Genomic DNA, 26752 nt, shown 5'->3' with positions numbered 1-26752 from the left:
GAATTGCCAAAACAGTCTTTTAAAAGGAGAACAAGGTTGGAGAATATACACAACATAATTTCAAAGCTATGATCAGCAAAATACTGTAATATTGGTTTGATGATAGAGACATAGATGAATAGAAGAAAATTACAAAAATAGACCCACATATGTATGGCCAACAGATTTTAGACAAAGTCACCGAAGGAATTCAATGGAGGAAAAGTAGTCTTTTCATGAAATAGTGCTGGAACCATCATATCCTTAAGAAACCAATGAACATTAAGTCTTAACTAACACCATATACTAAGTTAATTCAAAATGTATTACAGACCTAAGGATGAATGTTAAAACTGTGAAACATGTAGAATAAAACATAGGAACATATATATTCAATTTCAGGGTAGGAAAAGCATTCTTACACAAGAAACACTACAAATTTTAAAAATGATACATTAGTAGTTTATTAAAATTGAAAACTTTTACTATGTTCGCTACTTGGGAGACAGGATTATTAGAAGCCCAAACCTCAGCATCACACAGTATGCCCATGTAACAAACCTGCATATGCACCCCTGAAACTAAAACTTTTTTAAAAATTGAAAACTTTGTTTTCTGAAAAACGCCATTAATGAAATGAAAGACAAGAAATAGGAAGGAAATGTTTGCAATATACATATCTGACAAAAGACTTTTACTAATAATACATTTAAAATCTTAGGGATCAATAAAAACACTTTACAAAGAAACATGCAAATGACTCATAAGCAGAAGTGCCCAAAATCATTAATCCTCAATGAAATGCAAGTTAAAACTGTAATGGCATACCACTTCAGACCTGCCAGTATGGCTTTAATTTAAAAACAAGACAAAACAAACAAAAATTTTCAATGCCTTGGGTTTTTCAGGTGTGTGTACCTAACATCAGAGCTTCAAAATAGATGAAGCAAATACAAATCTTAAAACAAAATAAACAAATTCTCATTTATAGTTGGAGATTTCAATACTCTTTCTGCAAGCACAGAGAAATAAATACGTGCAGTATACAGATTACTTGAGTTACACTATTAACCACTTGTCTTAATATGTATAGAAAATACAGCACCCAACAACAGCAAAACAAAGTTTCAAGTACACATATAACACTTGCCAAGATATACTACCATATTTCTGACTGGTAAAACAAACTTCAACTAATTTGAAGGATTTGAATCAGACAAAGTATGTTCTATAATCACACAGAATTAAATTAGAAATAAACAACAGAAAGATATCCAGAAATCTTCTAAACAGTGTAAAATTAATAAATATTTCTGATTTTCCTTTTGAACAGGAAGGAGTAACAGGGAGCAAATTTACCATCCCACTTGACATGACTAAAAATAATCAATGTATATGAAATAATGGCTCTCAAGACATTGAATGTCATGCAACAAAGGATAGTGATCCCTGACAGACAGAAAATGAATGAGATGAGCCAACAATTGTTCCAGCTTGCTGCCTGAAAGGAGTACCAAGGTGCAGTGCAGAGGATAGAAACCCAGGTGTTGCCCAGAATCCATTCTCTCTGAGTTGAGGAGTTAGACCTAGAATTCCTAGGAGTCCCAGATAGCTAAAGTTCACAGGGCAGAGTAATTGAGAGGAGAGAGTCATACAGATAAAGAAATAAGGAGATCTGCAGAGTGTCCTTATTCATTGCTTAGATCAGGGCTGATGGATTTGTGCATGGAAGAACCCAAAGGGATTATAGAAATAGTACCTCACATTCACATAAGGCAGAAAATAATTTCTGTACCTACCACCAGAGTGAAAGACTTCATAATTCATGGGACATAGAGAGGAATACTCAGAAGGGTCTTGTCTGAGTAGTGAAGAAAATGAACCCTAGACTAAATGCTGTTCTGGTATACCTGGAAGTTTAAAAGGAAGACATGTAAGTACCAGCCTTTTTTCAAGTAATTTAGCTGCATCCTAGAGCAAAGTTCAAGAATAGTTATAGGAATACAAAATATACAACACCTACAAGTCAAAATTCACATCTGGCATCCAACCAAAAAATTACAAGATGAACAATGCATCAGGAAAACACTACCCATAATAAGGAGAAAACTCAGCTAATCAGAACAGACACAAAACTGGCACAGATGATAAAATTAGTACATAAGAACATTAAAATAGTCAACTTGCCTGTATCTCGTGTTCAAGAAGATAGAGGAAATACTGAATGAACACGTTAGCTGGAGAAATGGAAGATACAAAAAAGACCCAAGTCTAACTTGCAGAGATGTAAACCACATTGTCTGAGGTGAAAAATACAGTCAATGGGAATAACAACATAACAGACATTCAAAATAAAAGATAAACAAAGATAAAGATATAGAAATCAAAACTCTCCAAAATGAAATACAGGGAGAAAAGAGATGGAAGTAAAATGAAGAACATCATTAAGTTGTGGGATAATTTAAAGTAGCCTAATATATATGTGATTGGAGCCTCTGAAGAGGAGGAGAGAGAGACAGAAAACTAAATATTTGAAGAAATAATAGTATAAAACTTTCTAGAATTGGTGAAAACTATAAAACTACAGATCCAGTAACTTTAGCATGTCCAAGCACAACAAAGATGAAAAAAAATACATTAAGCCCATCATAATAAAATTAACCACAGTAATTCATGAAAACAAACTCTTAAAATAAGCCTAGCAAAAAGACACATCATGTAACGGAAGACAGGTAAGGATGATAGATAATTTCTTTTCAGAAACCATGAAAGCTATAAGACAGTAAAACAATATGTTTAAAGTACTGTAAGAAGGACAAAGTAAATCCACAGTTCCATACCCAGCCAAAATGTGTTTTTTTTAAAGGGATAAAATAACATTTTAGGATACAAAAAAGCTGAAAGAATTAATCACTAATTACATTTTGCACTAAGCAAATTGTACAGGAAGCCCTTCAGGTGTGTATCTATAAATATGGATATGCACAAAAGAAGGAAAACCACTGAGGTTTTAGCATATTAAAAGTAAAATACGTGACATTTGCAAAAAATTGGGAGGGAGGAAATGGCATATCTTAGGATTCTTATGTGGCAGAGAAAATATGAATATGGTTCCCAGGATCTCTACTTCCTGTTTTTATGTCCTGTGTAATCCAATCCCCTTGAGTTTAGGTGGGACATGTGATTTGCTTCTAGCTGATAGAATACGACAAAAGTAATGGGATATTACTCCTTTAGTGAGGTCATGTTATACGGCAAAGATGATGAGCTGCCACTCCTATCATTATATTGCGTTATAAAAGTCTTACCAGACTGGTAAGAGAGATTTTCTGCTAGCTTTAAAGAAGCAGACGAACATGTTATGAACTGCCTATAGAGATAGTCATATGGGAAAAAAATGAAGGTGGCCTCTAGAACCTCGGGGACACCTCCAGCTAAGGTAAGAAACAAAGGCCTTTAGTCATACAGTTGCAAGGAAATTAATTAGGCCAACAAGTTTAATGATTTTGGAAGCAGATTCTTTTCTAGTTGATTCTCTAGATGAAAATATAATCAATCAAAACCTTGATTGCAGCCTTTGAGACCCAGAGCAGAATATCTCATTAAGCCATGCCTAGATTCCTTACCCACAGAAACTGTAAGATAATAAATGTGTGTTGTTGTGTGTCGCTGCACTAAAGGTTGCAGCTAGTGCCCCAAGACAAGAAAAATAAGAGGTGAGTCTTTATTGCAGACCCCAAAGGAATAAGGAAGACTTTATTCACAGATATCATAGTCACCAATGTAGAAAAGCCAACCAATTTTACAAAACAAAACTATTATGACTGATAATATACAAATTCAACTTACAAAATTTAATTTTATTTCTATATACTAATAATGAGTAATCAGAAGTTAAAATTTTTTAAAATACCATTTACAAAGGCATCAGAAATGTGAAATACAAATAATTCTGACAGCAGAGCTGCAGTATTACTGAAAACTATAATATGTTGCTGACAGATAATAAAAACGACCTAAATAAGTGGAGATTTACCTTGTTAGTGGGTCAAAAGAATCTCGGAATTTATCTACAGATTCAATGCCATACCAATGAAAATCCTATGAGACTCCTTTGCATAAGCTGATAAACTGACTCCAAGATTCCTATTTAAATGCAAAGGACCAAGAATATTCTAAACAACTTGGATAAAGGAGAATAAACTTGGTGGCTAAGACTACTCAATTTAAAGATTTATTTATAGTCATAAAGATAGTATGATACTGACATAAAAATAGACAAATAGATCCTTCAAACAGACAGAATGTAGAAATACAGAAGAAATGAATTATTAACTGATTTTTGATAAAGTTGTAAAGGCAATTCAGTGAAGAAATGGTAGTCTTTTCAATAAATGGTGCTAGAAAATGTGAATATCTGTATGGAAGAAAAAGATAAACTTCAATCCATACCTTATACTATATACAAAATCAACTCAAGTCTAGCGGTGGCTCATTTCTCTGATCCACACACTTTGGGAGGCTGAGGTGAGTGCATTACTTCAGCTCAGGAGTTCAAGACCAGGCTGGGCAACATAGCTAAACCCCATCTCTACAAAAAATACAAAAATTAGATGGTTGTGTTGGCACACCTGTAGTCCCAGCTACTTGGGATACTGAGGTGGGAGGATCATTTGAGTGCAGGAGATCGATCCTGTAGTGAGCCATGATCACACCACTGCTCTCCAGCTTGGGCAACAGAGGGAGACCTTGTCTCCAAAATATAAAAATAGAAATAAAATTTAAAAATCAACTCAAAATAAATCATAGAAAGAAATAAACTAAAAATATATTTTTTACATTTTGTTTCTTAATATGATATATTAATTACATTGATTGGCATTACTAGTCAATAGGGAAATGCAAACCAAAACCACGAGAAGATGCCATTCAGACTCACTGGGAGGTCTGTAATAAAAAAGTCAGATAACAAATATTATTGGCAAGGATATGAAGAAATTGGAAATATCAGACATTTCTGGTAGGAATGCAAAATGATGCAGTCACATTTTTTACAAAGTGTTTGGCAGTTTCTCTAAATTTAAACTTATGGTTACCATATGACGAGCAATTCCACTCCTAGATATATACTTAAGAGAAATGAAAACATACCTCCACACCAAAACTTGTATATGAATGTTTACAACAGCAATGTTTAAAATAGGAAAAACTGGAAACAACCCAATTGGTCCTCAACTAATGGCTGAATAAATTAAATGATAAAAAATTTCTAGGAAACAAAAAAGAAGAATACAGGACCAGGAATAGGGTGACGCAAGTGAGGAACCGAGGGTGCAAAATGTAAGGACATCCTCATTCTCAGGGACTTGCACAACCCTCAGCATGAGTTCCTCCTTAAATTTTGTGCCTTAGGCTCCTCATCTCCTCCCTCTAATGTTGACCTGGGAGAGACATCTTGTGATCTTGGATTAGGCAAAGATTTTTTAGAAATGACACCAAAAGCAAGATTCATAAAATTTTTAAAAATGATAAACTAGACTTCATTAAAATTTTAGAAGTTCTGCTCCCTAAAGGGCACAATTGAGGGAATGAAAGTCAAGTCACAAACTAAAAAAAGAAAAAAAAAAAAAATCCAGATTGTACAAAGAACTGTCAACATCCAATCAAAAATCTTAGTTAAAAATGGGCAAAAGATTTGAACAGATACATGATCAAAGAAAGAGGAAAAATACAAAAAAAATTCTCTACATCATTATTTACTAGGTGCATGCAAATTAAACATGGTATAGCTATACAATTAATTGTCATTCAGCATTAAAAAGGAATAAAGTTCCGATACATACTATTAATACATATAACATAGATGAAACTTAAAAACATTATGCTACATGAAAGAAGCTGGTCACAAAAGATCACATATTGCATGATTCCACTTACAAAAAATATCCAGAAGAGGCAAATCTATTGAGATAGAAAGTACTTTGGTTGCCTAGGATTTGGGTGATGGGGAGGATAGAGAGTGACTGCTAACTGCTACATGGTTTCTTTTTAAGGTGATGAAAATTTTTTTATTTAAATTCTGGCAATGGTTGCATGCCTCTGAAAGTATACTAAAAGCATTAAATTTTACACTCTAGATGGTAAAATGTATACGAAAATTATATCTAAACAATTATTTCAAATAATCATGAGATTTCTGCTTAGGAAAAGCACATAAATCTTTCTTTCCAAACTCCTGCACACTAAGTACAACTATAAACTCTGGAATTAACTCAAAAGACAACCAAAGAAAATCTCTGAAAAGTGGAAGAGGAAGGTGTCTTGGTTTGGGACCATAGAACTAGGAAAACAAAATGGTAGCCAGTCATATTATGACCTCTTATCCAACAGAAAATGGTGACCCAGGCCTGCCATTTCCTCACCACCAGCTTAGCAACGGAAGGTGGTCATATAAGCTCATTTTTCCTCAGGATCAAATAGAAGTGCTATCTACGACAGACGAGCCAGACAACACTGCAAATCAATAAGAGAAAAATGTCAAAACACTTGGAAACTAAACCAAACTAAACCAACCGTGGGTCAATGAGAATGTCTCAAAAGAAATTAAAAATGTGTCAAACTGAATGAAAATAAATACTCACCATATAAACACTAGTGGTATACTGTTAAAGCAATGCTAAAATGAAAATAGATAGCATTAAATGCTTACATTAGAAAAGAGTAAGTCAATAATCTAGTTCCTACCTAAAGAAAGTAGAGAGGAGAATAAACCAGATGCAAGCAGAAAGGAGGAAATAATAAAGATATCAGTATAAATAAAATTGAAAACAGGAATATAATAGAAAAAAATCAGTGAAACAAACAGCTGTTTCTTTGAAAACAGCAATAAAATTGAAAAGTCTACTACAAGATTGACAACCAAAAAAAGAGAAAAGACACATATTACTAATATGAGGAATGAAACAGACTATCACTATAGACCCTGGAAACATTCAAAGGATGATAAGATAATACTAAGAACAAATTTAATCTCATAAATTTTGCAACCTAAAAGAAATGTACCTAATATTTGAAAACCCAAAATAAAATAATCTGAATAGTTTTATAATAATTAAATAAATTAAATTCTTTAATTCATAATTTTTCATAATTTCTAAAGGTCCCAAAAAAGAAATCTCTAGTCCCAGATGGTTTCACTGAAGAATTCTACCCAATGTTTAAAGAAGAACTAGCACCAACTCTATACAATCTTTTCCAGAAAACAGAGGATGAATTACCAATTTCCAATGCATTTTATGAGGCCAGTATTATCTTGATACTAAAACTATATAAAAAAGTACAAAAACAGAAAGTTACAGATCAATTATGGATCATTAATCTAGGCATAAGAATTCTCAAAAAAATAGCATAGTGAACTCATCGATGTAAAAATAAACAACTTAAATACCATGACCAAGTAGAATTTATTCCAGATATGTAAGCTGGCTCCATATTCATAAATCAACCATTGTAATCCATAATATCTACAGGCTAAATGAAAAATCATATGATCATATCAACAGATACAGAAAAAATATCTGACAAAATCCAAAATTCATTATAAAAAGCAAAAACCTCTTAGCAAGATAGGAATAGAGAGGCACAACCTCAACTTAATGAAAAGCAGCTATTATACGAAAGACCTACACCTAACATCATAATTAATGGTGAAACACTGAACGCTTTTTCCTCAAAGATGAAGAAAAATATAAGGATGTCCTCTCTCACCACTATTATTCAGTATAATATTGGAAAGTCTAGTCATTACATTTAGATAAGAAAAAGGAATAAAATGCAAATAGATTGGAAAGAAAGATATAAAACTGCCATTATTTTCAATTGACATGATTATCTGCATAGAAAAGTTCCAAGTAACCTATTAAAAAACACTCTCTTAAAACTAGTAAGTAAACTCATCAAGGTCACATAAGACAAGATCAACACACAAAAATCAATCCCTTTTCTATAAACTAACAATGAACATGTAAAAACTGACATTAGAAATGCAATATTAGGTATGTCTGCTTCCAGCTCCAACGTATAAACAGGTTGGAAGTTGTCACTTCTGTCCTACAACAAGAAAAAGCTGGACAAACTAAAAATCGACAACTTTTCTTGACCCATCAGATAACTGAGGTCACAGGGGAAACTACCATCCCTAAATCTGGAGAGAAAGGCACATTCAAAAATCTACAGCAACTGAAATCTGCTTAACTAAAGCAGAAGCTACTGGAACCATAAGGTGGTAAAAACATTTAAATGGTAGTTCTGAAAAATTGCTAAAAGGCTGAGTGTGGACTAGTATGAGAGTCAGAAACTCATAGGATCCACAGTCTTATGAGGAACCTCACATTTTTTAATCTACTTTCCCTTCTAGGAACCCCATCAGGTTCTTACAATGAGGATACAGGATCCAAGAAAAGTCTCCTTATGGCACTGGAGAGATAATAGAAGAGTAACCTTTCTGAAATACATCTAGAGCCCTCTCCATAACAAATGCTAACTCTCCAACATAATTCTGAAACTTTATCCTAGCTGAGAGAAGAGAATTCATCTGCCCTCCGGCATCTTCCAGCCTTCCTGTATCACCTGAGGGAAAAATAGTAAACAAGGGTCAGACTTTTGAAGAAATAGATTGGAAACACTGCAGGCAAAGAATGGAACAGCAGACAGGAGGGGAAAAGCTCTATCATTAAAGAAACACTTGTAACAGTCACATTCCAAAGACACAGACCCATTAAAAGAGAGATGTAATCAGAAGATTATAAAATATCCCCCGATCCACACCTTAACACCATACCAACAGGGCTCCAGTATAATGATAGTGAGTTACAATTGAAAGAGCTGCAAGACACAGACTCTCTCTCAGAGGAGTACTTAGGAAAGCACAATGTTAATTGGGGAGACAAAAACAAGAACACTAGAAAAGTTTAAGCCTGAGGCACCAATAGTTACAGAAAAGATTAAACAAAGCCCAATTCTTGCCAGATTAACATGAATCCTCAGACTAGAGGTTTACTTACCTTAATTCCTGACATCAGATACAATATGTTCAGCTTTCAACAAAAATTACAAGTCACACCAAAAGGCATGAAAAATCATAGTCTGAATAGACAATGCAAGCATTAGAACAAGACTGATACAAATGTTGGGATTATCAGACAGGAATTTAAAATAACTATGGTTAACAGGTTAAGGGCTTTAATCAAAAAGTAGACAACATGCAAGAACAGATTAATCATGTAAGGAGAGAGATGAGAATTCTAAGTAAGAATTTTTAAATGCCAAAAATGAAAAAACACTAGCAGAAATGAAAGATGCTTTTAATGGGCTCATCAGTACATTGGGCACGGCCAGGGAAAGAATGAGTAATCTTGAAGATAGGTCAATAGAAACTTATTAAACTAAAATAGAAAAGAAGAATGAAAAAAAGAAAAGAGCATCCAAGAACTATGAGACATTTTCACATGATGTAACATGTGTAAATAGATTACCAGAAAGAGGAGAGAGAAAGAAACAGAAGAAAGATTTGAAATAATAATGGTACATCAATTTCTAAAATCGACGATAGACATCAAGTCACACATCCCGAAAGTTCAGGTGACACCATATAAATTGCCAAAAGTCATACTTAAGCATATTATATTCAAGCTGCAGAAAACCAAAGGTAATCAGAAAGTCATGAAAGAAGCCAGAGGGGAAAATACTTTGCCTATAAAGGAACAACGATAAGAATTACAGTGGACTTCTCACCAGAAATCATGCAAGCAGTGGCACAAAAGCAATTCAATGGAGAACAAATAGTCTTTTCAACAATTGATGCCAGAGCAATTTGATATCCACATGAACAGACATTTCACTGAAGACTATACAGATGGCAAATAAACACATAAAAAGATGTTCAATGTCATTAAGCATCAGAGAAATACAAATTTAAACCACAATGAGATATCACTACACAACTATCATGATGGGCAAGATAAAAAGAAATAGTGACAAGACCAAATGCTAGCAAGCATGCAGATACATTGCTGGTGTGAATATGAAGTTGTATAACTACTCTGGAAAGTGGTTTGTCAGTTTCTTATAAAACTAAACATGCAATTGTGTACGACCCAGTAATTGCACAGCTGGGCATTCATCCAGAAAACTGAAAACATATGTCCACTCAAATTCTATACACGAATGTTCATGGTGGTCTTATTTATAATCGCCCCAAACTGGAGAAACAACCAAAATGTCCTTCAGTAGGTGAGTGGTTAAACAAACTATGGTACATCTATACCATGAAATACTACTCAGCAATAAAAAGAGATGAAGTACTGCTACGCACAACCTGGATGAATCTCAAAGTAATCATGTTGAGTGAAAAAAAAAAGCCACTCCCAAAAGCTCACATATGTATGATTCCATTTGTATAATATTCTTGACATGACAAAATTATAGAAATGGATAACAGATTAGTTATCAAGGGTTAGGAAATGGGGTGGTGGGGATGAAAGGTAGATTTGTCTATTTTGCTATAAAAGAGCAACAGTTGGAATTCTTATGTTGATGGAACATTGCTGTATCTGGACTGTATCAATGTCAGTGTCTTAGTTGTCATATTGTACTGTAGCTTTACAAGATAGTACAACTGGAGAAACTGGGTAGAGGATATACAGGACCTGTCTGTATTGTTTCTTAAAACTGCATGTGAACCTACAATTATCTCAAATAAAAATGTTTAATTTAAAAAATATAAGTAAAACATCAAGAGACGGTGGTGTGGTGGTGTCACTGAGACCGAGGAAAGTAAGTGTATTACCAATGTTTACTGAATGTAATAATAGGTTATTGGTGGTGACTTTTGCCACCATTTTATTAGAGTAGTGGGAATAGAAGCCTGATTGGTATGGACTGAAGAATAAATGGGAGGTAAGAAGGAAGATAGAGACTGGGCGTGGTGGCTCATGCGGTAATCCCAGCACTTTGGGAGGCTGAGGTGGGTGAATCACTTGAGCTCAGGAGCTCAAGACCAGCCTGGTCAACATGACAAAACCCAATCTCTACAAAAAATACAAAAAAATTTAGCTGGGTGTGGAAGCATGCGCCTGTAGCCCAAGCTACTTGGGAGGTTGAGGCATGAGGATGGCATGAGCCCAGGAGACAGGGGTCGCATTGAGTCACAATTGTGCCACTGCACTCCAGCCTGGGTGACACAGATGAGACTCTGTCTCAAAAAAAAAAAAAAAGAAGGAAGATACAGAATAGGATAGACTCTTCTTTCAATGAGCTTGACAAAAAGAGCAATATAGCAATTGTTATAGGGTGATGACGGATCAAGGAATTGTTTCTAAGGAGGAGAGACACTTGATCATGAGAATATCCTGAAGTAAGTGAACTAGTAGACAAGAAGAGATTTTAAAATCAGGCAAGAGAACTGAGATAATAGTGTAAGCAAGGTTTTAGGGGTGGGGGTAATGGAGAAGGAAAGCGGAGGAGAGACAGAGCAAGGGAAAAGAAACTAGAATAGGAACTTCTAAGCTGAAGGAGTGTTATATAATAAGAAGTAGTGCTATGCAATATGAAGTGAGAGTTAGTGAAGCCAAAAAGACCTTTGTAGGTGTAGGGTCAAGGAGCTGAAGTTAGCCTCAATCTCCTTTATGAAGTAGGAGTCTGAGCCATTGTATGGGGTGTGGTGAGGGTAGAGTGAAAGGGGCTGTTGTTTGAGAGGAGTGATGAAAATCTTGGAGTACAGATAGGAGGAAAATCGGAGAAAGAGATGACCTGGGGTGTGTGAAAGGATTGCAGGGTGGCCAGAAGGGCCAGCTGAGGTTGGAAATTCTTGGGGTGCTGCTCCTTTCTCCCACAGTGGTTATTATGGAATCAGAGAAAACATTTGTTTGTAAAGACCGAAAATTGGGGCTAAATAGTGCAGATGTGGCATTTGGAGGGCAAGGGGATGATAAGGCAGTTAATACTAAATCAATATGCCCCAAATTTTTTCTGGACAGGGAAAATAGTGAAGAGAAAAGGAAGGTCTTGGGTACTGGACCCCTCAGGGAAGCCAAAGAGCAAATGGCATGGACCCAGCCTTCGTTAGAAGATTTGGGCCTCAGTGGGATATTGGAGTTGAAGCCACGCCCAGTGATGCCAAGTGACTGGGAGTGGTTGAGGTACTAAGAAGTTAAAGGTCAGAGAGGTGTGAGGCCAGGGTATATGGAGTAAGACTTCCATGTGTACATTGTTGGTGGCACCCAGAATAAGGACAGGACTTGGAGTGTCAGGAAGCCTATGAGCTGGGTCCTTACAGTGTGGAGAACAGCAAGGATAATGCCCACATCTACGAACACTCTCAGGCCCAGTCCCTGGGGCTGGTTAGGAATTGGTACTGGGAAGAAATGTAAGATTAGGAGAAAATCTGGCTTCAGGGAAGGCCAGAGAGTGAAGTCAATGTTTTCAAATAATCTACTTTCTTCTTTGTTGTCTGGTTTGTTTTGAAGCTGAATGGTGAAAGCACACGTAAACTTTTCACAGGACACATTTTACTTTTTTGACCCCATAAAGTCCTGGAAACGCACTCAGAAGGTCTGTCTGAATCTTACTCCCAGATCTCTGACCTTTCCCAAGTCTGAGCCCTAGTATGACTATTCATATAACAAGAAGGTTGGAATGGGTGAGCTACTACATTTTCTTCTGCCTCTGATATCTGTAAGCCCCAGGTATAACTGCTAGAATCTGCCTGAAATATCAGTTATTGTCTAATAGCCTGTCCTTTCTGGAGAGAAAGGACCTATAAGGAAGAAACCTGAAACTTGCTTGTTGAAAGTCCAAACCCCAATATAAAAAAATTGCTGCAGACATCACAGTGCATCTTTGTGTCTGAGGCAAAATCCCAAGATGAATGGGCCAGTATAATCTAGTGTTTAAACAAGCCAGCTTTAGAGACTGGCTGTTTTTCCACTAACCAAGTGTGTAATTTGGGCAGGTTATTTAACCTCTCTGTACTTCATTTTCTTCAAGAATAAATTGAAGATGACAGTAGCATATATCTCAAAGTGTCATTGTGAATATTAAATTAAATGATGAACGTAAAGTTCTTAACAGTGTCAGACACTTTGGAAGACCTTGATATGTGTTAACTATCATGATTATTATTATTTACAAAATTTATTAGTGTAGGAGGGGACAATGCTACGAGTCTGCAGTCTGTAAAGCTCTATGCAAGGAAATACCCTAAAGCAAAATGTGTAAAAATAAATAACACAAACCATTCCACTTTCTAAGGTCCTGTATCTAACATGGAAAATTTCCAAGTATGTCATGAAGCCGTAACTTTTCAAGAAAGGCTGGAAGTCTCATCAGTCAGACAGCAGTATGTTCTTCCTCTGACCCTTGGAAGTCATATGTCTGCCGATGTTTATAGGATTTTATTTTTCACTGATTCAGGGGGAACTTCTCAGTTGAAAATACCTAGTGGTCTCCTTATTTATTCCCCTCTTCCCCCTTATAGGCTTTCCTCTTAAGCTTCCTTTGCTTCCCCTACTTCTCTTTCATCTCCCCTTAACCTTTTCTACTTTAATATTAATACTTCCACCCCCTTTATTCCATTATAGCCCTTCCCCTTTATTCTATTTACTTCCCTTTATTCCACCTCACCCTCCCATTTATTCCACATCAGCCCCTCCCCTTCATTCCATATCATCCCCTCCCCTTTATTCCACCTCACTCCACCCCCTCATTTCATGTCACCCCCCTTCCCTTTATTCCACCTCACTCCACCCCCTCATTTCATGTCACCCCCCTTCCCTTTATCCCATGTCATTCCCTCTCTATTCCATGTCTCCCCCTCCCATTTATTCAACTCTATTCCCTCCCCTTTACCGCACATCACTCTATCCCCTTTTTCCCACTTCACTCCCTCCCCTTTATTCCACATCATTCCACCCCCTCATTCCTTGTCACCCCCTTCCCTTTATCCTATGTCATCTTCTTCCTTATTCTACATCAACCTGTCCTGTTTATTTCTATTCACCTCTCCTTTACCCCTTCAGCTTTCTAGTCAGAGCTTCCCAACTCACCCCCCAAATTAAAAAGAAGAAAAACACAGTAAGCCATGAATATGCTGCTGTCACAATACAGATGTTTATTAATGATTAAATGCCAGAGAAGTTTTAACAATCACAAATCTTTGAGCTCAGCAGTTGTTATCCATTAAATGATCAATTTCTATCCCTCAATACAATACATTCTTCATTCTATGGACCTTAGCAGTTGTTACCCATAATATCAGCTGTAATTGTGGATGTCATACGCAACCCATATCTGTGTGTTACCAGAGCATGTCCCACAATTTTGTACTGTCCTGTATAAAGGAATTACAGAGACGATAGTTAAGAACATTTGTAATCAGGTGACTTTACCTACTTGGAACTATGTGTCCTTATCTAACTAGCTGTTTTGCTGACAACAGGGTGTAAACACCAATTGTCTTTAAAGCAGATCCAGGCAATAAAATCTAATTTTTCCTCTAACTTTGGATCCCGGAAACACTAATTAGATCTACACTTGAGGTTTCCCTGTTGGCGTGACCTGAGCAAAACTGCACAGAATTTTGGGAGAGGCCATTTGGCGAGCCATTGGTCTGAATAATTTGGAGGGGGAAATCCTAAGGTGGTGGAGTTGCTGCAGGGACATGGCTATGAGCTGGTGTGACATGATTTCGCATTGTTTGTCAGCTGTCAGTAGGCTGACCTAACATTCTAGCATGCGTCTTGACGGCCTTTCCAACTGAGCTCTCTGGAGGAGGGTAGGAAAGTCAGGGAAATCATGCAATCCCATTTGGGGAAGGGAAAGCATCTCAAGATTTGTGAGGTTCCCTGGGAAAGGTGTTTACCACAAATGTCACATCAATTAAAGGAAAGTCTGCAGAGAGAGAGAGAAAGCCAAGATCAGGGGTAAAAGGAAAGGCAAGGTAGCACCGGGGAGCTTGGGCATGACACAGAAACATCTCTGCTTTTACCAGCAGAAGAGACCAAGCATCCCCAGTGAAGAGGCTGGCAGTGTGTTTGGAATTCTCATCCTGACCCGAGCATCAGGTGGAACTCCTTCTTACCTTCAGATCTTTACCTTCAACTCTCTCCTTAATGTTTCCTGTGACATCCCAGATCTACCCCCACCCTTTTCCCCTGTCTGGCACCTGATAGAAGGAAAAACATCTAAGGAAAGAAGTAGCTGACGCCAGTTTTGGCCTCCTTCTCCCGGGGCACACGGAGCAATGGGCGGTCTTGCTCCAGAATGGGAGGGTTACCCGCTCCTTCCTCATCGTCATGGGAATGGGCAGTGCTGGGAGGCACAGCTGGCTCCTCAGAGGAACCTGAAAAATAGTAACAATGTTAACTCCTTATGTTTCTAGACCTTATACTTTGTACAGCACCCAAGGCACTAAGACCTAATTTTGAGTTTCAAATACAGTATGAGGCAAGAAGGTAGGACAGGGATGATTATCCCCATTTGACATATAAGAATACTACAGCCTGACAGCAGAACACAGATCTCTGAATCTAGGACCACTGTGGGAAATGGGAAAAGAGCTGAGTTAGGAAAGAGAAAGAGTAAGACAGATACCCTGTGCTCAGAGGCAATGGACAATACCACCAGGGAGACAGGTAAGAGGGTGACCTCCTAATAACCACCACCACCCTACAAGTAACCTGACTAATTTTACCAAGCAAACGAGTAACAAAGCTAGAGATGAAAGCTTACAGCACTGCATGGAAGACAGAAAGCAGGTGTTGCCCTTCAACACCTCTGGGGAGGACTTGTAGTCCATGACTTGGCCAGGCTGAGACTTGTTTTTAAGGAGAGTAGTATCTACAGGTAATGCAACATCTGCATCTTTATGAAACTGAATTGCCTTTGGATTCTGAACCTCTTTAGAGTTGAAATCTTTAGGTATTGGGATTTCTTCCACATCCATGACTTCTTCAAGATTGACAGCCAGGTCTTGTGGAGGGTCTGGAATTGTATTGAGAATGGAGACATCTTCAGTTTCTGGAGCCATGGTGGTAACTTCTTCTTCAAATGCATTGGCTTGGTCTTTCTGATAATCTTGAACTTTGTTGTAAATCTGGGCATCCTTAGGTTTTGGAGCCACATAGAGAACTGAATCTTCTTCAAGACTGGGGCTTTCTTCAGAGTCTTGGTTTCCACCAGCATCAGAGGCTTCTTCACGTCCCAGAATTTCTTCAATATCTGAGGCTTCTTCATTGTTTGGAACTCCACTCACATCTGAGAATTCTTCATCATCTTGCATTTCATCAAAATCAGAGACATCTTCAGGGCCTGTGACTACATGGAGAGCTGGGACCTCTTCAGGGCCTGTAATTCCATTGGTCTCTGGAGCTTCTTCATGGTCTGGAATTTCTTCAGTGTCTGAGGTTTCCTCATCATTTGGGATCCCATCAAAATCTGAGACCTCTTCAAGACTGGGATCTTCTTCAGAGTCTGAGAGTCCATTAACTTCTGGAGATTCTTCATGATTTGGGATTTCATGTCCACCAGGGGCTTCTTCAGGGCTTGGAACCACAAGAAGAGCTGAGACTTCTTCAAAATCAAGGTCTTCTTCAGAGTCTGAAATCCCATTTACCTCTGGGGCTTCATAGTCTGGGATTTCTTCAGTATTTGAGGCTTCACCATTTGGAACTTCATCAACAGCTGGGACATCTTCAAGACTGGGATCTTCTTCAGAATCTTGGATTTCATCATTATCTGAAGCATCTGCATGGTCTGGGATTTCATTGTTTGGGATTACATCAAGATAGGGAACTTCTGCAAGGTTAAGATTTTGGTGGTCTTCAAAATCTGCTCCTTCTTCTAGGTCATGGTTTGGGTTTTCTCCAGGGTTCAGGATTTCTTGCACATCTGTGGCTCCTTCAAGGTCTGGGACCATATCAAAATATGGAATTTCTTCAAAGTCTGGGATCTCAGTGAGTTCTGGAATTTCATTATCTGGTCCTAGAATATCTCCAAGGGGAGGAAGATCATCAAAATTTAAAGTATCATCATTATCATCATCATCATCTTCCTCATCAAGCTCTGGTATCCCTTCAAGATGTGGGCCCTGAATCTCAAAGTTATTTGGGATTTCTAGACCTTGAGCTTCCCCAAAGACTACTCCTTGATTAAGATATTCAAATACTAGCTCTTCATTTTCCTCAGAGGACTCATCTTCCTCAAGGGGCTCATCTTCAGCAACGACCTGGCCTTCAAAAAGGGCCTGACCTTCAGCAAGGAACTGACTTTCAGCAAGGGCCTGACCTCCAGCAGGGAACTGACCTTCATCAAAAGGCTTGCTTTGAGCAAGGACAGCAGCCCGGGCTTCAGCAGAGGTTTCCACTGGATCAGAAAGTAGTGCATCCTCTTCCATCTTTATGCGTGCACTCCTGAATGGGAAGGATTTTGAAAAAGTCAGTTTGTGTACTTGCATTACTTAATATAAAGATAGTCTGGAGTTGGAAAACCCCACAGGAGAAGGTGCTTCAGGCTAAGAATAAAAAAACCCAAAAAAACACTCACTGGATCTTCCTCAAGTTCCTGCGTCTGATAAAATCAAGCGCTTCCGGGCTGGACTTCCACACACGCTTAGCAACCTGCCTCTGAATATGGGGAGGCACCTGACGGTAGAATTAGCAACATTAGCCACGATTACACAGCACCTTTTCATTTATTCTCATCTCTTTCAGGTACCCAGGACTAAAGGTACCAAGACCAGCTAATGTGGGAGGAGTTTCTAGACTGGACGATCTTGTGGCTGCCTGTTTGGCTACCCTCAAAGATGCAGGTACAACTGTGCCTTGCCTTGTGAACAGGAGAGGGATGTGTAAAACAAGTGCATCCAAAACTTGAACCTACCTGGAAGAGGACATCCCAGTTATCAATCATGGCGCGGACCACATTGACAGAAGCAACATAGTGATCAATCCCCAGCTTTGTTTTCCTGGACTCTCTCTTGCCAAACTTTCCCTTTTTCAGGAGAGCAGATCCAAACACCAAGGCCAAGTTAGTGGAAGTCATACGGTTGCCTGGGACCTAGGCAAAGGAAAGCAGAAAGTGATTGACGCTGCGGTAGTTCTGGGAGTTGTACAAATGAATATGTCTCTTTTTATTCTTGTTTCTCTCTCTCCTCTCCATCCACCCTCTTGCTGATATACTCCCACATATGTCCCCTACTACAGTTTTCACTACTGTTTCCAAGATCTTTTTACCAACTGTCCATCAATGCCAATTGAGTCCTCGCAGTTCTCAGTGATTTTATGCAGGGCCTTCAGCAGACGCTCCAGGGTATCACTGTGGCAGGGTGGCATCAGGTAGACCAGCAACTGCAGGGCAGAAAGCTGATCCTGGGGCTTTAAAGCTAGAAGAAGGAAAACAGGGGCTGTCTCAGGGGGACAGTCTTGGCTGCAGACTGATACCAAGGGAGGTGAGATTCTGCTTGAAACTTGCTGGCAGTTATGGAGAAAGTACCCAGGCATCTTGCCTTTGCTCATTTCCAAAGCATGTGAGCTCAGGAACTCTGAAAGCAAGAAGTGCCCCCATAAAAACCAGACCTCCTCTACAGAACCTGGGTTTTTTTTTTTTTTTTTTTGACCTGAGAGGGCACACACATCTTCAAGAAGGTCTAGAGACATTTCCAAGCAACAGACTTATAATGGAACATTTAGAAATACAAAGAAAGTAACCCAAATAAGTTTTGTATTAAAATTTTATTTTTAATTGACAAATAATGATTGTATATATTCTGGAGAGGTTTTTAAAATCTTCTTATGTTCATTTTGCCTTAGTTCTTCGAAGTCCTCCAGCCTGAGCTCTGTCCCTAGAACCCCTAGACCCCAGTAATATTTCTTTTCCTTGCCCTACTAGGGAGGTCAGAAGACTCACTTGCTGTCAGGAGGAATGACATGTACAGATCATCTGGCAGCAGAGAGTCCTTCATGTCACGGAAAAACTCCTTGAGGAGTGCAGCCACATCATGCACATTCTGATTGTCATCCAGTACTACATCCAGACCTTGATCAAATTCTTCACGGAGCTAGGAAAAGGAGAAGACAGGGACTGTCTGCCTGGCCCACCACAGCTCCATCTTGGTCATTCCTTCAACAGGTTCCAGGATTCAGTGGAGGTAGCTGGCAATATGGCGGGCCTGGGGGCTACAAAGAAGACCCTGCTCCTCCCCCCACCAGGTAGTCAGGTCTATGGGGGAACCCCACCTCCTCCTGCTCTTTCTTATTGGAGGAACAAACATGTAAACATAGCCAATTTACCTGACGCACTCGCTGCACGGAGTATTCAAGGGTAAAAATCCCCACCGTGCTTAAGCCTGAAAGAAAAGACCAGCGGATGCTAAGCATCTCTGAATCCCTTTCCCATGGCATTTCCCTTCTCCCCCCACCCCCTACTGCATCCCGACCTCCACTGGGTGTCAGGGGAATGTTATCCAATCCCTTCATCCTCGACCTCTTTTCTCCCCCCATTTCTAGAACATCTCTCCTTTCCCTTTGCTTCCTTCCTTGATTTACCCATTTGCACCTCCCTTACCATGTTTTTCAATGAATTGGCAGCAAGCCTCAACAACCTGGGGGATTTGTTTCGCAATCGGATTGAGACTCATCTTCCTTTTGGATCCCAGAAGTCGTTGGCCAATTGGAAAGGAAATTTTTGAAAGCTGCAGGGTCTGCAGCAGCAGGGCTCCGTCTTCCAGCTCAGCCAGGCTATCCACAGACACTGCACCCTGTGGAGAAATCCAGATTATCTTAAAATGGGAAATAAAGAGAGTCAATTAGGACCTTGCTGAGTACTGTATGTATGACATTCAGAACAAGATACATTCCCTTTGTGGCAAGCCAAGGACACCACTTCAACATATTGTATTCAGCTCCCCCCTGCTTCTGAGGGCACAGGCCTTGACCCTCCGGCCTCACATTCCTGCATACCTCAGGAGAGGCCCCTGCCTGAATCCTGGAGGGTTTAACTCACTCGACGCCCACGGCGAGTGAACTCCCGGGGCAAGGTGGGCTCATTCCGCCTGCGACTGAAAAAGCGCCGGATGCGGCCAAACACCCTTTGCACCACGTTTCCCCGACGACGGCCCGCAGCCTGACCGGTGGCTTCTTCAACCTGCATCGCGGCTGTCAGTTCAAGATGCTTGCGGCGGGTAAACTCGTTCACCAGGACCTCTTCCAGGCGAATGCCAAATGTCTTGAGTGATACAGCTGGGGAGCCACGGAGAGAAAGAATGAGAAACGTCAAAGCCTCGCAGCGCTTAAATCAGGAGGAAGCAGGGGCTGCAGCACTCCTCCCAGCAACCACCCGCAGCCAACCCCACCTCTCCAGAACCGCAGCGCCCCTCCCTGGGGAGCTAGCCAAAAAGACCCCGCACTGGTTTGGCGAAAGGACTCAGCTCCACTCAGCCACCCCGACGAGGCTCGAGGTCCCTGCCTTAAATTTTCCCTGGGGGTGACTACCTTGAAGCAAAGAGGGCGATTTCTTCGGGTTGACCTGTGTGGGGTGAGTCCACCAGGAAGGTCTGAGAGGACCGCCCCAAGCACCTACAGCTACTGCGCCATTTCCTGATATCACCCCCTGTGGGGTTTGGGAGCTGAGGAGATTGTCTCCTGGGACAGTGGACGCCACCCGGTCTCCAATAGCCAGGGCCACACTACACAGGGGGTTAGCATTCTATTTCTTTTCTAAAGAAAGTACGAGAGCCCCCTCACCCCTCTGTTGTCCTCTCAAAATCAGAAACCACTTATCCAAGGTGTTCGGACGGTCAATAGGTAGAGCTACAGGAAGAGAAAAAGAAAAGATACACTTACAAATAGGACTTAATAAGTGACTAAAACATCCCAATGCACTGATCTGCAGCAGGGGGAGGGGGTGGCAGAGAGGCGAGCTCTGTCCAGCGGGCTAAAAGTAATATGCTTTCTATGAGCCTCAGTTTCCCCACCTAACAACAAGGACAAGCCTATCTCACTCTTAACAGACTCCAAGAATTTAACCAAACCAGACAATCTAACTCGCCGCGTGCGCACCGCGCATCTTGCTACGCACCCGTAGTCGCTCAATACAACACTTAAAACATAAATTCCGGGGCTCTGAAGTCCCCAGATCACGCAACAGAAGAGGGGAGGGAGGGGCTCTCCTGCAGCGCCACCGCGGGTGAGGGTCGCCAAGTTACTGCGGGCGCGCTCGCACCAGGTTGCCGTCGGCTCCCTGCGCTGCGGTAGGAGAAGCGGCGACACCTGGCTGTCCCCGCACTCCGAATCTGGCATCAGGGGCTGCCAGCGGGGGCTCCTCGCCCTTTGCTTCACTCAATTCAAGCTGCGTTCGCCGTGCGCGCCTAGCGAAGCTGCCACCCCCAGCACTTTCCAATACCTCTGGGGCGCGCCTGGGTCCGCGCTACCCGCCTGGGCTCCGCTGCCAAATCCGCACGCTTACCCCTGAGATTCCCTGGTGAGCTCGAACCTCGTCCTGCGCCGCGTCCTGCTCGCCCCCCGGCAGACAGCTGAGGTGGGCAGCGCTCGAGGAGCACCTCCTGCCGCCGCCCCCGCGCCCGCACCGCCCTCCCGCTCACCGCCCGGCTAGGAGCGTCTCTCTCTCACGCACTGTCTTGCTATCTCCCTCTACTCTCTGTCTCTCGACCGCGCTGTCTCTATCTCTCCCAGTTCTCTCCAGAGTGTCCCTCTGCGCTTCCGCCTCGCTCGGCCCTATTCTCGCACCGCACCTGGTGCGTCTGTCTCTTCACCGGCCCTCTGTCCACTTGTCTGTCCCTGACATCTGCCCGTCTGTCTTACTGCCCCCTCAGCCCCCAGCCTTCGACCAAACTCAACTAATTTTTACCTCTTCCGCAATTCAACAAACAGCCTTCAACTCCGGCTTCTTCAGTTCCCCAGACGCCAGGAGAACTGACCAAGTCTGCGATCAGGCGTGAGCCCCTCCCACCCTCCCAGACCCCTAATCCGCCCCGTCCTGCCCGGAGGGTCCACTCTCCCGAAGGCGAGGATGCCACAATCCGGGGTACAGCTTACCTCTGTCAGGTTTGAATTCGGAGAGGAAATGTCTGGCCACGAGTTCGTGGTAAGCAGTCTCTTGCAGCTTCAGACGCTCCAGCTCGGAGAGGCTGTGTATTGATACCATCTTCGTCTTGCGGTCGGAGTTGTGTCCTGGGGCTCCTCCCAAGACACTCACTAAAAAAATGAAGGCGGACAACAACAGCAAAGGGGGCATGATTCTGGGGCACAGTGCCCTTGCTGCCTTCAGAAAAGGAATGCAGCCACCCATTCTGGAATCGGATGATTATCAAGGCTGCATCATCCAATTGTCACTGGACCTGGTGGAGAGAACTATGGGGGTGGGGGCAGAGGGGGAGGGAAAACTGGGAGGCGGCTTCACCCTCAAGCAGAGCAGCCTCTGGTTGTTTTTGCTAAAAAAGAAAAAAAAATCCAACTTCAAAAATTCAGCCCTTAACAGATAGTCCAGGAAAAAGAAAACCTCATTAGAAAAAAAAAAGTACAAAGAGAGAAAACAAGAAGAAAAAATAAAAGAGAAAAACGTTTTTTAACAAAAGCGCTTTGAAACAAAAATAAGATAATATTTTCCATTAATTAATTAATTAATTAGAGCGTTTTTAGAGGTTTTTTTTCTTTCCATGATGATACTCAATGCTGTCCAGGTTGGATAAAAAGGGGACTTCCATCTAGGTTAGGAGAGCTGCAAATTCAGACAAGTCCAGAAAACAAAATGGACACATGGGTCTAGAGCCAAAAATCATCCCCAGGCCCTTTGACCTAGTAACTCCCCTTCTAGGAATCTATCCTAATAAAATCTTCCTACAGACAGGGAAAAGCATATCCACATAAACCATAATAGTAACAAAAAAAGGGAAAAAAATGCTAGCCCAGAAATGATGTTAGTTATATAAATTTTGTAATGGCCACAGTATGGAAAAATTATGCAATCATTAAAGTTATATTTACAAAGAATTTTTTAATAACAAATACAAAACACAGAATTGTATTAATTTTGATTGCAACTATGTGAAGAAAAACATGCATAAAAATAAAAGACTGAAGGAAATGCACCCAAATGCTAAGAGCATTTGCATTAACTGGTGAGATTTTGTTTGCCTGTTGCCTTTTGTCTATTTACCAAACATTGTACAACTCCATTATATTACTTTTTCATAAAAAATCTTTTGTACCAAAACCAACAAACAACATTTCCAGACCATTTCTAGTGAGACTCCTTAAACAGAATTGGTGATCAAAGTGGAGTTTGTCTTACTGTAATGGTAAAATCTATTTTATATGTGCCTTCTCCATGGTGCCCACTATCTTGTACTACTTCCAGACTACAAAGCATCCCCCATGGGGTATGCCCTTACACCTCACACAGCATCCTTTCCCGCACATTCTCTATTACTCATTTGTTCATTCATTCATTCATTCATTAAAGAAAAAAAACACCTGTATTAATTGCCCACTTGGTGCTAAAGATTCAAAGGATGAGCAAGGTAATACTATTTCTTTTTTTAAAAAAGATTTAACAGTGCAGTGAAGGAGATACACACGTTAGCAACAATTTACAAAACCTTGTGATGTTAGACCTCCAAGATATAAACAAAGTATTGTGAGAGCAGAAAGGAGAAAACATCTAAGTCTGCCTGGAGACAGAGGAGGGGAGCATCCAGAGAGAACAGCTTGTGCAAAGGAAAAGAGATGGCAGAGAGGTTGTCATATTCTTGAAGCTGTATAAAGGGATTGGAAGGAGATAAATCTGGATGGGCAGGGATGAGATCATGGATGGCCCTATAAGCCAGCTTAAAGAGTCGGACTTTTTCCCGAAGGCAATAGGGCTTTAGGCAGGGAGTGAAAGAGTCAGGGCTGCACCTTGGAAAAATCACAGAAAGCCATGAAAAAGCCTGTTTTGGGTAGAGAGCTGGAAGTAGGTAGATGAACCAAGGGGCAAGGGATATTGACACAAGTCAGTGTCACTAGGGCTGGAGTAGGGGACGAATCTCATGGATGGAACTGACAGGGCTTAGGGAACATCTTTAATTGCAATGGAAAGAAAACAATTTAGGATAGCTCCCAAGTTTATGGCTTGGGTAAATATGGCTGGTTCCTGATAGAGAAGATAATTCAGGAGACGGGGAACTAAACCTTTTGCCAAGAAAGGAAGTAGTTACATACAACTTTACTGAATGTCTCTTTCCCATGGAATCTACAATAACATTCTATATATGATTTGGGGGGTGGGGAGCTTAAATTTCAAAGATCAGGCAATGCAGCTTTGGCAGAGAAAAGTTAAGTAAGGGTTTATCATGCGATAATCTAAATAGATGAGCTATCTTCTGTCCAAAAAACAAACAAACAAGCAAATAAACCATACCTTGAATTTGGGCTCCAAAACTCTTTTGCCCACTTTCCTTAATAGCCAGGATCACAGATGTCAGAAATAGGTGCAGTAAGAGAAATGATGAGGAGTTTTCCTATGGCTTTTGAACTAAGCCAAGAGGAAAACACCTAGCATAGATATTAAAACTTCAACTGCAAAGCTCCATCCCCTGGACCCAAAGTGAACACCTAACCCCAACCACCAAACTGAAACTTGCAAAGTGACCATTTTAACCAAAGGCACATGCATTTAACCACAGTTCCAGACTAAGCCTCTAGCAATCCCCCATTCAAAATAGCAGATCCAGAGCCTATTAGTCTAGGGTCTCATCCTGAGACACACAGCCTAGCTCTGGCTTAATTTCTCTAACATTACTCCCCTCTCCCCTTTCCCCAATCCAGACGTCTTTTGTACCTGTTTTGGAGTTTCAGTTATTTCTTCTTATCGAAGCTTACCAGATCTGATCATCCAAAGAGCAGAGCTGGGTTTTTCACCCAAAAATAAGATGAAAATCAGTCCCTTCTCTCCCCCAAATATAAGGTAAGAACAAACAGTAAAATCCCCAATCAACAACAGCCCCAAAAGGAGAGAGAGAGAAAAGCCTTTGAGAGATGAGTCAGCCTAGATGCTTACAATTCCGAAGGAAATCAAAGGCCTTATGATAAACCATTTGTCATTGCCTCCCTGCTCCAGCACACAGGACTAAACTTAAGAGCAGTTATATGCTGCAGTTCTACCAGAAAAACTGGCATCGCCTTACTTGCTTTCAACCTTCTCAAGGTGCCAGTAGCATACAATCCAGAAGCAGATTTAGGAAGACCAATGTCCCCAGACAAGAAGCAGATGGGTGGAGTGGGGAGGGGGAATGAGTAGGCAGGCTTTCGCACTATGAAAGACGCACATAACAGGATCTTGAGATTTGAATACTCATCCTCAGGCCTGACACTTCAAGCTGAACACAAAAGGAGGCTCCCTACAGGAAAGAGGTGCCAAGAGACCTCTCTTGCTCCAAAGTGTTTTCCCTTTACCCCTTCAGTATACCATGGCACTAGCCTGAAGAGACCATGAGATTCAAAAGGAAGATGAAAGCAAACCATCTCAGTTTCAGTCTAGAATTCAAAACATTTGCAGAAACACTATCTTTAGACAAATACCTTTACTGGTGTTAGAGCCAAATGTAACGGAGCTCAAAACCAACCTCTAGATTTCTTAGCTGTGTGATCTTAAGAAAGTCAGTTGAATTCTCTGAGTCTCAGTGGCCTTCTCTATAAAATGGTGAAATGACACAGTATCCATTTCAGTGGTTGTCTGAGAGTTGAATGAATAACATTATGTGTGATATTTAACATTTGTTTTTAATAAACATGTTAATATTGAAGGTTCTTTGCAGAGGGCCGGAGTTTACAAAAAAAAATCATGTTTCAAAAGTAATTACATAAAATTAGAATTTGTATCAATCCATTGAACAATCTACTCTGTTCAATCACTAAATTTGAATTATGTAAAGAGATCTTAGGAGATTTTGAGGAATATATCTTTCTTCTTCATTCTCCAATTTCAGCAGAGTCAAGTATTTAAAAAAATCATCTTATAAAATTTAGAAAAACTAATTCCATAGGTTAATATTTCAAATGTTATTATTCAGATTAATAAAGTGCCTGTATCTCTCAAAATTTGTTTCTCTTTCAAGCCATCCAATTCTACATTGTCACTAGCTATATATATATGTATAGTTTTATTTGGATAAGTAAAGGGGCTAGAATATGAGCAGATACCAAGAGAGAGAATTTGAACAAAGAACAGACAGGCACAAATCAAGTTTTCATCAATACAAAAAAGGGGAAACACACTTGAATGGCATCAAGCCTGTTTCTCACGTCCTCCCAAAATGCATGGCACACAGATGGAGAAACAAATTAACGTCAGAAAGATTACCCACTTCAACATTGTGAGGACTGAAATGGTTTCAACTAGGCATAAATCTACAGCCTTCATGATTTGGAGGACTAATTTACTCCATTGCCCCCAACAAATAGTTAAAAATGGTGCAGTGCTTACTAGTAAACACCTGTGGAAAAAAAAAAAAAAAAAAGCAGGGACTGCACTGATGCCATGGTTTAAATCCTTATAAATTAGGTACTTTATGGCATCACTAGAATTTTGTTCCAAGCCTCTGAGGGTGCCTCAAAGTTTAGGAAATTGATAGTGAATGGGGCTGGGTGCCCAGAAGGTACTGCATCTACATTATTCAAGTGACTACAGGCAGCAGCAATGGATAAAGACATCCCCATTAATATAT

General features: G+C 40.4%; 1 protein-coding gene across 2 annotated transcripts in view; it reads right to left on the bottom strand.

Annotated features, from left to right (window-relative positions):
* Nucleotides 1-14121: 14121 nt before the first annotated feature.
* The window catches only part of ARHGAP36 (Rho GTPase activating protein 36), a 31403-nt gene continuing 18772 nt past the window's right edge, over nucleotides 14122-26752 (bottom strand). The window contains exons 2-12 of one of the 2 annotated variants that reach the window (XM_055267743.1): nucleotides 22086-22244; nucleotides 20775-20840; nucleotides 20035-20270; nucleotides 19597-19789; nucleotides 19323-19378; nucleotides 18940-19090; nucleotides 18267-18415; nucleotides 17914-18090; nucleotides 17578-17675; nucleotides 17338-17444; nucleotides 14122-15376 (exon numbers count right to left, since the gene is read on the bottom strand). In XM_055267743.1, the coding sequence (XP_055123718.1) occupies nucleotides 15219-15376; nucleotides 17338-17444; nucleotides 17578-17675; nucleotides 17914-18090; nucleotides 18267-18415; nucleotides 18940-19090; nucleotides 19323-19378; nucleotides 19597-19789; nucleotides 20035-20270; nucleotides 20775-20840; nucleotides 22086-22244 (1550 nt within the window). In that variant the 3' untranslated portion in view covers nucleotides 14122-15218. Of the gene's footprint in view, nucleotides 15377-17337; nucleotides 17445-17577; nucleotides 17676-17913; nucleotides 18091-18266; nucleotides 18416-18939; nucleotides 19091-19322; nucleotides 19379-19596; nucleotides 19790-20034; nucleotides 20271-20774; nucleotides 20841-22085; nucleotides 22481-26752 lie in introns of those variants that run through there. The other variant, XM_055267742.2, reaches the window with a different exon arrangement.

The sequence above is a fragment of the Symphalangus syndactylus genome, chromosome X (assembly GCF_028878055.3).
Source record: "Symphalangus syndactylus isolate Jambi chromosome X, NHGRI_mSymSyn1-v2.1_pri, whole genome shotgun sequence".
Lineage (NCBI taxonomy): Eukaryota > Metazoa > Chordata > Mammalia > Primates > Hylobatidae > Symphalangus > Symphalangus syndactylus.
Note: the sequence above shows the minus strand (reverse complement) of the source record. Positions and strands in the feature narration are given on the sequence as shown.